The 12882-nt window shown below is 43.2% G+C and overlaps 1 protein-coding gene across 1 annotated transcript in view; it reads right to left on the bottom strand.

The window, feature by feature from the left end:
- The window catches only part of bicdl1 (BICD family like cargo adaptor 1), a 75666-nt gene that overhangs the window by 50638 nt on the left and 12146 nt on the right, over nt 1–12882 (bottom strand). Inside the window, exon 2 of the mRNA XM_080208470.1 lies at nt 8549–8764. Coding sequence (XP_080064596.1) covers nt 8549–8764 — 216 coding nt within the window. The remainder of the gene's footprint in view (nt 1–8548; nt 8765–12882) is intronic.

Below are 12882 nucleotides of genomic sequence, written 5' to 3'. Positions count from 1 at the left end.
CTGAAATATTAGTGTAGCAATGTGGCCTCAATGAGTTTTTATTTTGAGTTTTATTTTAGAAAGTCCAGCCAGCTACCTGGGGAATGGTGGTTAGTCACAAATCATAGAGTGGAGTGAAAATGCCTCCTGGCAGCTTTTAACCATCTACACAGGCAGTGAAGTGCTGGCAGACAGACAGATAGAAGAGTGCAACAGCTCATTACAAACCTTTAGAAATCACAGTTTGCACTTGCAAACATCTCTCCTCCAGGGTGGCAAGTGGCATCCGTCACTCTACAATTTCTCTGACGTTCTCCTGCACAACATTCCTCTGAGCAACACAACTTAGCTGTCTCCAGGCACTTTCTCAAAATGCCATCTAAATGATCAAGGATCACACTTCTAACCCCCCTCCAATCTTGATGCCATTTTGAATCTGACCCAGACAATTACCCTCCACTAACAGTCCCATTCCATCTTCAATGCGGCTTCCATTCTCACGTGGGTAGCTCTCTGCTTCCTCTCACTGAAGGAGAGAGCACCCAACCCCAGGCACAGAGAAATCCTAGGGTGAACCTGCAGCAACGGACACCCTGACTCAACTGGAAATGGACTTCACATAGCTTGTGATATCACACTGTCACTCGGCATTTAGCAGTCACTGATATTGAATTTAAATCACCACCAAGTGTCATGGTATGCATTTTGTGGAGGTTAAATCTTTTCTCATCAGCACAAACACATGCCAATGATCTCCTGCAGATTCTTCAAGGGGAATGGAGGAGCTGCTGTGGAAGGAGGCTAAAGGAAGAGGACAAGCACTCTGAGAAAGCACTGTCACATGACTGATGTGCACCCTTCACCAACTCAAATACACTCAACTTGGTGGGTCTGCATTAGGCCTTTAGGTTGTCACACAGTGAGGTGTACATCTCATGGAGAAAAACCTCACCTTGCTGGTTCAATGGAATGCAGCAAAATGCTCTCCAGCTCTTGGCTAGCAGAGAAGTGTGGCTGGACCAGCAGAAAGATGGAGAAAGAACCCAGGGCACTGAGGGCTCTGCTCACTCCTCATTCCCCCATGTTCCCAATGGGGCAGATCGACAGGATCCTCTACAGCTCCAACGCCCAGAGGTTGTCCATCATGGGCATCTCAGCTATCAGAGCAGGGGAACGCGCACTCTGCCTCCAGGCCAGCAGAAGCTACAGGGATCACACCACATCAGAGTAGAAGAAAGCAGATGAGAAAGATTTGAGGGGATTCACTTGGTTGTGCATTATTAAGTAAATGGTACTACTTTAATATTCCGTTCAATGAATGAATCATTTTATCCGAATTCCACACTCTCCTGGTCTCTATTTAGTATATACAGATGGCCCCGTCCACTCGGACAACAGCCTTCAGGTGAATGGCCTGACCAGGTTTTATGATTGAATGTGACTTTTGGATTATTGATGACTGGAATGAATTATGGCGGGGCCGGGGAGGGGGAGTGGGCGGGGCAATGAGTGGGGCCAGGGAGTGGGCGGGTAGAGAGATGGGATGGGAGTTTCGCACATGACTTTAGACGGCACTGTTAGATCTCTCACACTCAGACGTAAGCATGCCAAGGCCATCGCAGCTTCTCGTCAGTCAGGGAAGTGACTGTAGCTACATTGGCCACAACAAACTCAGACATTATTCACTTCCTTCTTCTTCTGCAGCTCCCTTCCTTTCTACAGTGCAATGCTGTACAGCACACAGCAGGTTACAGCCATTTGGGTGGGGCTGTTTGGGGAGAGTTCACCTTCCTATGCCCCTTCACAGATTATTCCTCCCTCAGCCACCTCCTCCCCATATGTTGCTTATGTTACAGAACAAGTGAAACTCAAAAACCACCCTCAGACCCGTGAAGGGTCATGTCATTTCCTGTGGCCAGCCAAAACCTCCAATTTGCTGCACAAGTAAGTGCAGTGTTTTCAACAAGCATTGCCTGAACACAAAGAAATCATTAGCACCAAAGCTGCAACTTGAGTGGCACATTATATATAACCCCAGAACAGGGCTTGCTTCACAATGCTTACTGGTTGAGTATTGAATAAGGAATATGCTGTTTGTACATGTATTAAACTTTTTTATTATCCCAGCATCAGTCCAATCACATCAATTACACCATAATTTCACATTTTCGATGTCTTTGGGCAGACATGCCTGTGTATGTCTCCATTTCACTCTTACAGTGTTGAGTTACACAGGAGGTGGCCAATGTGCTTGGCCATTAACTGCACTACACTACACTGTGCAAATTCATTTTACAACCGCAGTCACAAGAGACATACGGCCAGCACTCCTCGTCCCCATGGAGGAACTCAGTACCTAAACTGAGCTTCATACAGGGGCTTGTTTTGAATAGGAGTTTTACATCCCAAAAATAGGACCTGGAGCCACAGACCCCAAAGAGAGAGCCAGTGCCTCTGGGGGCGATCGGTGTGGGGGTCCTGCTGCCACTCTGCGCTGGGATCAGCCACAGAGGTAGGCCAGCGATCAGGGCCAGGCATCGAGTTGGGGGAAGATTGAGGCAAGCCCAGACACAGACAGCGATTGGGTCATCAGGGGCAGGTGGAGGTGGGTGTGGGTGTTGAGGGGGGGGTGGGGAGCAGCGATGGTGGAAATCGCACGGCCAGCAATGAGATTGCTGCACTGGCCAGCAATTGGGAGTCCGGTAGTGCGGGACTATTGCACATGCGCCAATCATAGCATTGCCAGATTGGCACATGTGCAGCGGCCCGTTCAGCACTGTGCAGCCTGCCTCTCCAGCGGGAGCAGGCCCTGCCCCCTGCTTTTTCACACAAATTATGCTAGTATTCTCTGCAGTGCACAGAGTGTGGAAGATTCATTTTGAAACTCCCACTGAAAAAAACCAGAGGGATTTCCTCCAGTTTTTACACATATTCGACACTTAGAATTTTTTGGGGAGAATTGCCCCCAGTATCTTTCAATCAGTTAGGTTCTAATGAATAGTAACAGTGCAGCATAAATTCATGTAAGCAGACACACTGAAGTATCATTTGTCAGAGATTCAATGACAATAAATAAATGCATTCTATAGTAAGTTCTTTCCCAAGATAACACAGTAAAATTTTCAGGTGAAATGCAGAAAACAAGAACTCCCTTAATTTGCCTAACCTTGTCACAAAGCTTCAAGAAAGCAGACTGGAAGAGGCCCTGGGCTTGGAGAAAATCCTGTAAACCATCAAAATTCCCAAAATCTATTTATATTTTTTCCTCAGTCAGGAGTTTTAAAAATAAAATAATTATTTTCTCAACTTCAAGAATTTCACACTTCATTGTACAAACCCCCCCGTGATCAAGTAGAGGAATAATAGACAAACTAGCTCCCCAGTCTTGAACTATCACAAAATATGGGGGATCGAAACACATTATACTGAAAAAGATGTTACTAATCACCTCCTCCATACTAAGGAGAAACAATGAAATTCTGGCCAGAAGCAGAGAGGCAGAAATTGATAAGTTATTAACCATTTAAAGACCACGTCACATAACCCAAGCCTCTTGCCTTTTGGATGGTTTTATATTACATCTTTGGACTTCACAACCAGTCTGCTGTTTTAACGTCCAACTGCTGAGCCACAAAGAAGCAGGCTCCTCCTGGAAGAACAACAACCTATCAAACCTGGCTTTGGTGAAAGATTTCTCACCATCACCTACAGAACTGACTCAGCCTCTGCACACCCATGTTATGTTGTGGTATCAGCACCAACCGAATAGCAAGTCCTACAAATACAGTCTTCAGCCAGCTTAACACAAATGCCTACGTTAGAGAATTCTTCATTGGACTCTGACTTTGATCTCTGTAACGCATGTGAACTAATATTCATTTTTCTGTGAAAACTCCTTCCTAGCTTTTGAATGTGGAAAATAAACTAAGCTTCTGAGTTCATCCTAATGGAGTTTGCAGTGGATTATTAATGAATTGGATCACTAAAAAACCGTGGAATGAGAAATGTGCTGCCCCATGTTTAAAAACAAATTCAAACCACCTTCTGCTTACAGACAGGTGGTAAGAGGAAATCTGTGCAGTTAGACATTCTGTCTCCTGTCTATAACAATTCTTTAAAATTCTCTTTGACTCTCAGATCTCCCTGCCTGAGGAAATTAAATATGTTGCAATAATAACTTCTGAGGTTCCCAAACAGGACAACGAAGAGCATGTCCTGATTATTGTGAATGCTCTCAGTCCACTGTCAGGTTTTATGGATGGCGACAAAAGTAAAACATTTTTGCTTTAAGGCTTTTCTTGCCACTATTTTTAACTCAATCATGGAAATTAAGAAGTTAAAAGCCAGTTTGTGCTCTCACAAACTATATAATGTTTTGAAGATTCAGTACATATCCTCAGACTGAGCTCATCTGAGGGATGCAGCCTGTTCACCATGCCCCATCCCACCCCTCAACCAGATGCAACGGGACATTTAAATTGATGCTTACTTCAGTGGGACCATAATTTCCCACCAGGCCAGAATCCTGGTCCCTGTAACTATCCTGGAGATATTTACTGGATAGGCATTACTCAAAGCAACATATTTTATTTGGAGCTTTTGAAGACACGGTGTTGAAATTCTGAAGCATATGAGTGGAGGTGGATGAGTCAAACATTTAGTGTGAAGACTGATTATTGTGGCACAGATTTTAGGAACATAGGGGCAGGAGTAAGCCATTCAGCCCATTAAGCCTGCTCTGTTGTTCAATAAGATTGCGGTTAACAAGCCATCTTAATGTCTTTTTCCTCCCCATACTATCCCCAAATTCCTTTGTCATTTGACATTCAAAAATCTATCAATCTCGACTTTAAACATCCTCAATGACTGAGATTCCACATTCCCTTAGGGTAGAGTATTCCAAAGATTCACAACCCACAAAGTAAAAATATTTATCCTCAGCCCTAAATGGCTTCCCACTTATTGTGACAATGTGCTGCCTGGTTCTAGACTCCTCAACCAAGGGAAATATCTTACTTGCATTCACCTCGTCTATTCCTTTAAGTGTCTTCTAAATTTCAAATAGATCACCTCTCATTCTTCAAAACTCTAGAGAGTACAACCCCAGTTTCCCCAATCTCTCTTCATAGGACTGTGGGGAAGTGGTGGCATAGTGATATCGTCGCTGGACTTGTAACCCTTTGGGGAAGAAATCTGCCATCCTTACCTGGTCTGGCCTACATCTGACTCCAGATCCACAGCAATGTGCTTGAATTTTAAGTGTCCTCAGAGACGGGCAGTGAATGTACAAATAAAAACAAGTTCCACCATCACAAGTCTGCAATCCTCTTTGCACTCCCTCAATGACAATAACATCTTTCTTAAGATAAGGGAACCAAAACTGCACGCAATGCTCCAGGTGTAGTCTAACCAAGGTTCTATACAACTGAACCAAGATATCGCTAATCCTGTACTCAAATCCTCTTGCAATAAAGGTTAACATACCATTAGGATTCCTAGCTGCCCACTGCATTCTAGCTTTGAGTGATTTACTGATAAGGACACCCAGGTCTCTTTGCACATCTACACTTTCTAAATTCTCACTATTTAAGAAAAATGCTTCACATCTGTGCCTCCTACCAAAATGGATAAGCTCACATTTTTCAACACTATATTCCATCAACCGCAGAATGGATCTTAATTTGAATTTATTTGAATTAATTTGAATATAAAAGTAGGGAGGTCTTGCTGCAGCTGTATAGGGCACTGGTGAGGCCGCAGCTGGAGTACTGTGTGCAGTTTTGGTCGCCGCACTTACGCAAGGATATTTTGGCCTTGGAGGGAGTGCAGAGGAGGTTTACTAGGCTGATACCGGAGTTGAGGGGGTTGAACTATGAGGAGAGGCTGAATAAACTAGGCTTGCACTCATTAGAGTTTAGAAGAATGAGGGGAGATCTCATTGAGATGTATAAGATGTTGAATGGGATGGATAGGATAGAGGTGGAGAGGCTCTTCCTGCTCAGAAAGGACAGTAGGACTAGAGGGCACAGCCTCAGGATAAAGGGGGGGCAGTTTAGAACGGAGTTGAGGAGGAACTTCTTCACTCAAAGGGTGGTGAATCTCTGGAATTCTCTGCCCGTTGAAGTGGTGGACGCTGCCTCGCTAAATATTTTTAAGACGAGGGTTGATAGGTTTTTGATAGGCAAGGGGATTAAGGATTATGGGGAGAGGGCGGGAATGTGGAACTGAGCCACGGCAGATCAGCCATGATCTTATTGAATGGCGGGGCAGGCTCGAGGGGCTAGATGGCCTACTCCTGCTCCTATTTCTTATGTTCTTATGTAGAATACATCTTCAGCAATGTTGGAGGTGAGGGGAAGCAGAAGGTGATGGGGGAAGTCAGTTGGTGAAATGGAAAACACACACACACACAGAACAAGTGGAGGCAAAATAATAAAAGTAAAATAACGGTAGCAAACAAAGTATTTGGAGCGGCACGGGGCACAGGGGTCAGCACTGCTGCCTCACAGTGCCAGGGACTTGGGTTTGATTCCCAGTTTAGGTCACTGTGTGGAGTTTTTACAGTCTCCCCATGTCTGCGTGGGTTTCCTTTCACAATCCAAAGATAGGTTAGGTGGGCCATGCTAAATTGCCCCTTGGTGTCAGGGGACTAGCTAGGGGGTTATGGGAATAGAGCCTGGGTGGGATTGTGGTCGGTGCAGACTTGATGGGCCAAATAGTCTGCATCTGCACTGTACGATTCTACGAAGCATGAAGGATTTGAGATCCAGGACTAGTCTACTCAGAAGGAACTGGACCTATTTATTCAGCTTTAACTAGTGACCTGAATTTGTGATGATGCTTTTATTCTGCACTAGGCTAAATCTAGCACACAGTTATCAAATCAATGATTATGATCGTTAGCCTCCATACCACCCTCTCTCTCATACGCGCTGACAGCTCTTATGATCCTTGATTCGTTGGAGTCCTGAAAATGACAGATGTAACATGAAGTATTAAATTCACCTATTTCATGCTCATAGCCAGACTGAATGCTAATCAGGATTATACCTGCAACAGCAACTTTATTTCATTGGTATAGGACAGATGGTGCTGAGCAGTGACAAATCACAGTAATAACCAGGTGACTAACCATTTTGATTAGAGTAAAATTTACCTTAGATCTACAGGAAAACCATTACAGAAGGAGGGCACAGTTCAGTTGCTGTGTGGATTCCTCCAGGAACCAGAATTTCAGGCATGAAGATTTTTAAAGAGCATCCTGCAATATTTAATCTCCATCAAGCCGGCAATTAATAAAAATCTAATATTTGGATCACCAATGTACCGTGCCACATAATAGTGGAATGCAGGCATGCCGCCTACAATTCTCTGTTCCAAATTACAGCAAAGAGGCTAGGGACCAGAATAGTAAGGCTACAAGAGTTAGATTGTATTGAGTAGCAAATTAAAGCACCAGGAATACATGCCAATAGTGATTCGTCACAGGGATTTCACCAATTAAGGATCCTACCAAAAGCATTAACCTGCTTTTCAGACATTGACTACCGCACTCTATATTCTAATTACTGTATTTATTACAGGTGTCCAACAGAGATTTTGTTTTGCATCTATTCTTAAATTAAGACATGCTGCTTTCATTTCACTCAAATGCGTCTCCACTTTGGTATGTCATTTGCAGGGCCAGTAGACATAGAGCAGAGGTTTGCTGATGGTTGGGAATAGAGTTACATGGAGTGTGAAATAAGCAGCGTTTGATTGTTTGAAATGGAATTTAAACGTGAAATGTAGCAGGTTAATAAGTGCTGTCAAATTTGCCACAGTAACAGGTGTAATGCTGTCCCTTCAATGTCAGCCGGAGCTGGTGTTGGAGCCCATTTACCATTTAAAGAACTGATGAAAAGCAATCTCATTTACAGCAGAGAACAGCACAAACCAGTGATCACTGATAACATGTCCGTACATTCAGTGACTCAGCCATTTTATATTCTGCATGTTGATTGAGTAGCCCTGCTTCCATGGTAACAGCAAGTACAACAGCTCATCTGTGTTGGATTCATACCTTCTTAATCTCATCGAAATGAAACACTCTATGTACACAACACTAAAAGCAGATTTCACCACATCAAAATCCCTTACCCATTACATAAGGTACTCACTCTCCCTGACATGAAGCCTGTGCACCATTTTGGCATATTGTTTTCGTACCCTCAATTTACTGCCTTCGTCAACTCCACAGGCAAGTCCCTTGCCAACATATTTTTGAACCTTTGCAAATGCACAAACATGTACCTCAACGGCAAGTGCCATCACCAACAATCATTTTGCCATTCCACATAGACCATTGCACCTCTGCCAATGTCCATCATGGCCTCCTATATGTCACACTGCCAATGAAAACATTTCAGAGGTACACACCTTCTCCGGTCACTGCATAGCTACAACATTTTAATATGGAATAACCGATAGAGCATTGCATTTGTGCCAAAGCAAATTTGATCTGTTGTAAGATATTAGTGAAGAAGCCTGAACCTCACTCAACTCCTTTCTCCAGTGTCAAAACGCTTACCCTGGTGAGCTGTTCCAAGAGGCGTTGATTCTGTTCAGACAGTTCCCTCAAGGCTCTTACTTTCTCTTTATTTGCCTCGCGTAACTGGACCTGGTGTCTCTCCAAGTCATCTTGCAGCTGCTTCAGATCACTCTCCAGCTCAGCAACACGGCCTTCCCATTCACCCTCACGGTTCTCGAATCGTCTCCGTAACTCATGCTTCTCTTGTTCCAGATGCTGATGAGAGAGACAGGAAAACAGCAGTCATCTTTATAGATAAACAAAGAATTAAGGAACTTATGGGGAAAAAAAACAATAAACACTAACAATTCATGAAACCACATACAGGAGTTGCACTCGTACACAAAGCTCATTGTCAGAGGATGCAAAAATATATATCACATGTGATTTGTACATCAGATTTTAGGGCATGTACAAGGCTCAAATTAGCCAATAAAAAAATAAAAGCAGTACTCAATGCTGTATCCTGCTGTTCCAGTATGTGGGTATATTAATCAGTGATCAAAATAAACGCCTTTACTGTTTCTCGTTTTGTTACAAGTTACCTTCCAATAGCGATTTGAAAATTGTTGGCAACTTTCCAAACCAGCTAATGAATTTAGCTGACACCTCTAAATGCCATCAATCTTTCCACACTGGTTATGTGACTGTACCACTTGATAATGTCTGTCGACTTTACAGGGACATGTGATAGCTAACTCAACAGCAACTTGCATTTATATAACACCTTTAAAGTATGGAAAAATTCCAAGGTGCCTCATAGCAGCATCAGAAAACAAATACTTGACACCAAGCCCCACAAGGAGATAACAGGACAGATGACCAATAACTTGGTCAAAGAGCTGGATTTTTAGAAGGATGTCTTAAAGGAGGAAAGAGAGGAATAGAGATGGAGAGGTTGAGGAATTCCAAAGTTTAGGGCATCGGCAGCAGAAGGCAAGTTGACAATGGTTGAGCAATTAACATCATGAATGCTCAAGAGGCCAAAATTGGAAGAGCGTGGGAAGAAGGTAGGGCTGGAAGAGAAATGAAGCAACAAGGCCATGGAAGAATATGATATAAAGGATGAGAATTTTATAACTGGACTGTTTTAGGGCAGGAGCCATTGTGGGTCAGCAAACACTGACATAAAGAACGAACAGAACTTGGTATATGTTAGGATACAGGCAGCAGTGTTTCGGATGTTCCCAAGTTTATGGAGGGTGGAAAATGAGACGCAAAGTCACACAGGGTAGAATGCAGTCCCAGCCAATCCCAAGACTAACAGTTGTCAGGTGAGGATGATGTGATCAATAGTATCAAAGAGTTGAAACTGATGAGAGAAGACAATTCCGTTTTGTCCAATATCGCATTACTTGGTAAGAGGAGCTTCCATACTGTAGTGGGGTGGAACCTGATCGGAGTGATTCAAATGGGAAAAATTAGTGCAGATTTGGGAGCTGGTCAAGAACTTTGGAGATGAAAGGCAAGTTTGAGATGGGATGGTAATCTGCAAGAACAGAAGAGTCAAGGGCTGATTTTATTTTGAAATTAGGCGTCCTGGTGGCAGGACTTGGGGGAGGAGAACTGTTAACACTACCAGCTAACGCAAGAGCCAGAAGGGAAGTTAGATGATCAGCAGTTAAGTGAGAATAGGGTCAAATGAAAATAGATTATGAACAAGATGAGCTCAGAGAGGGGAGATGGGGAGGAATCAAAAAGATGAGAATTCAGATCTAGGGAACAGGAAAACCAGAGAGGAGGTTTGGCTCAGTGGGCTAGGAGAAAGAGAGAGCAATAGAGAGGCAGCTGATGGAGGTGTCTTAATCTTAGTGACAAAGAAAATCAAGAGCTCCTCACACTTGTTGGATGAAGGTATGAAGGAGACAGCGTAGACATTTCTGAAGACAGTATGCAATACAGAAGATGGAGTTTAAGCAGTCAGGAGAGGCAGATGATAGAGCCAGTCTTGCCTCAATCCAGCCACATCTGGCAGTGAATGGCTAAATGTCTGTTATATCTGCTCATTACTGGATTCCTTTTGCACTTGAGAGAAGAGAGATGAGGGCCTTATCAGGGAAATGGCTGGGGTGAGAAAGAATAATGGTTGCAATGAGTATCAAAGGTGGAGATGAAGGCGCGGCTGAGAAATGGTTTTTTTTATTCATTCGTGGGACGTGGGCATCATTGGCTGGGCCAGCATTTGCCGATTCCTGGTTGCCTGAGGGCAGTTAAGTCAGCCACACTGCTGTGGATCTGGACTCACATGTAGGCCAGATTAGGTAGGGACAGCAGATTTCCTTTCCTAAAGGACATTAGTGAATCAGATGAGTTTTTCTGACAATCAGCAATGGTTCCATGATCATCAGAGGATTCTTAATTCCAGATTTTTTTTTAAACTGAATTCAAATTTCACCTCTTTCATGATGGGATTCGAACCCAGGTCCCCAGAATATTAGCTGAGTTTCTGGATGAATAGTTTAGCAATAATACCACTAGGCCATTGCCTCCCCTTGCAGATTTTTTTTTCCATGGCTTCGCTGGAGATGCCAGCATTTGTGGGCTATCCCCAATTGCCCTCGAACTGTTCTGCTGGACCATTTCAGAGGGCAGTTAAGAGTAAACCACATACTGAGAGTCTGGAGTCACATGCAGCCCAGACCAGCAGATTTCCTTCCCTAAAAGGGCATTCATGAAGTAGATGTATTTTTAGGATAATCAATGATAGTTTCAAGGTCAACATTAACGAGTCTTGCTTTCATTCCAGATTTATTAATTGAATTTAAATTCCACCGGCTGCAGTGGTGGGATTTGAGCCCATGCATGAGCATTAAGGTGGGCCTCTGGATAATGTCACTAACCCAGTGACATTACCACAATGTTATTGTCTCCCTCGAAATGTTATACTAAATGGTGGGCCAAATTTGCAATGGCAGTTCTAAATTAATTGGGAGACTTTATTTCCAGGGTGGATAGCAGTGTGAGAAAGTGATCAGTGATGGTCTTATCTGTGATCGACACACTGGAAATAGTGAAGGCACATGAGTTGGCAAGGGGCTGACTGTGAATGTGGATTGTAGAGTTTACAGGCAGCGAAGTAAGTGAATGAATGGCTTGGAGTGATATGGAGACTAAAGGCAGTAAGCTGAAATCTTGTGAATAGGTTAATAGTTGCAAGGTGTTGTGATGGATTGGGAGGTGGAGGTTGAAACAGTTGGTATGGGAGTTGGGATAATGGGTATAAAAGAGGAAAACAACTGCTTTTTATTTCCCAGAGCTAGAAATAGTCAGGTTGGAAGAAAGCAGAGACATGAGGATGGTAAGGGAGTCAGTGATGTTGTCAGAAATAACTTAATGTTGATCAAGTGCTCAGAGATGGTACAGCTAGTTTGTCGCAGAATTTGATTATAAAGAGTGAGACTTGTTGATGCTTGTCTGGGTTAAACCAGATTTATTAGGCAGATGATAGAGCCAGTCTTGCCTCAAACAAACATTCTGAATGCTGTGACCATCAGGCTTTAAGGGTTAAAGAGGGAGCTATACAAGTGGGACCAGTTGGGGTAGGAGACGATACATGACTTAGTGATTACATAGGCATTGATGACTCGGTGACCCTTTGAGTAGGTTAAAAATGGATGTGGTATTGTGAACAAAGAGTCAGAGGAGAGAGAATTGGAGCTTGAAAGCAGTAATGTGGAAGTAGGAAGTGTCGGATGATGGTGGGAAGGACAAGGGAAGAATTAACTTTTTTTTCAGCAGCAGATATTGAAGCTAGTGTGCTTGGAAGAAGGCAGAGCCACTCGCATGGTGATGAGAAAGCTTTATTGCTGTTTGAATGCTCAAAGATTTTAAAGCCATTTGAGAGGCCAAGCTTACACAGGTAGATAGTGACATTTCTATGAATGGAGTTAAACAAGGGTGGCTGGTAAAAAAGTGAGTGAAGAGAATCATAGAGCAACAAGACAGAAGTTGAAAGCTTTGAGGGTAAGTAATTTCTCACGCACAAGCTCAGAGGAGATCCAGGTGGAATTTTATGAACCAAAGATCCTGAAGTGGTTCCAGAGATATTTCAGTCACAGCTGGATGTACTTGGCCAGGAAGCATTCTTGGGTCTTTGTAAAGCAATTTTTGTTAATTGACAAACAACAGGTAATATCACAGATCTCTGCACAAACCCAGGTAATAAGCATATGCTGCAACAGATTACTTTTTCATTGTAGCATATAATTTAGCATGAACATGTTTGATTATAATCAAAGCTTAAATAAATAACTTTGAAAATACGATACACTGATGAATTTTCAAGAACAAAAAAAGGCCACCATTTCCAGGCATAATTTTTCAAGGACCCACAA

This window comes from Carcharhinus amblyrhynchos, chromosome 20 (genome assembly GCF_965287045.1).
Source record: "Carcharhinus amblyrhynchos chromosome 20, sCarAmb.v2.hapA, whole genome shotgun sequence".
Lineage (NCBI taxonomy): Eukaryota > Metazoa > Chordata > Chondrichthyes > Carcharhiniformes > Carcharhinidae > Carcharhinus > Carcharhinus amblyrhynchos.
Note: the sequence above shows the minus strand (reverse complement) of the source record. Positions and strands in the feature narration are given on the sequence as shown.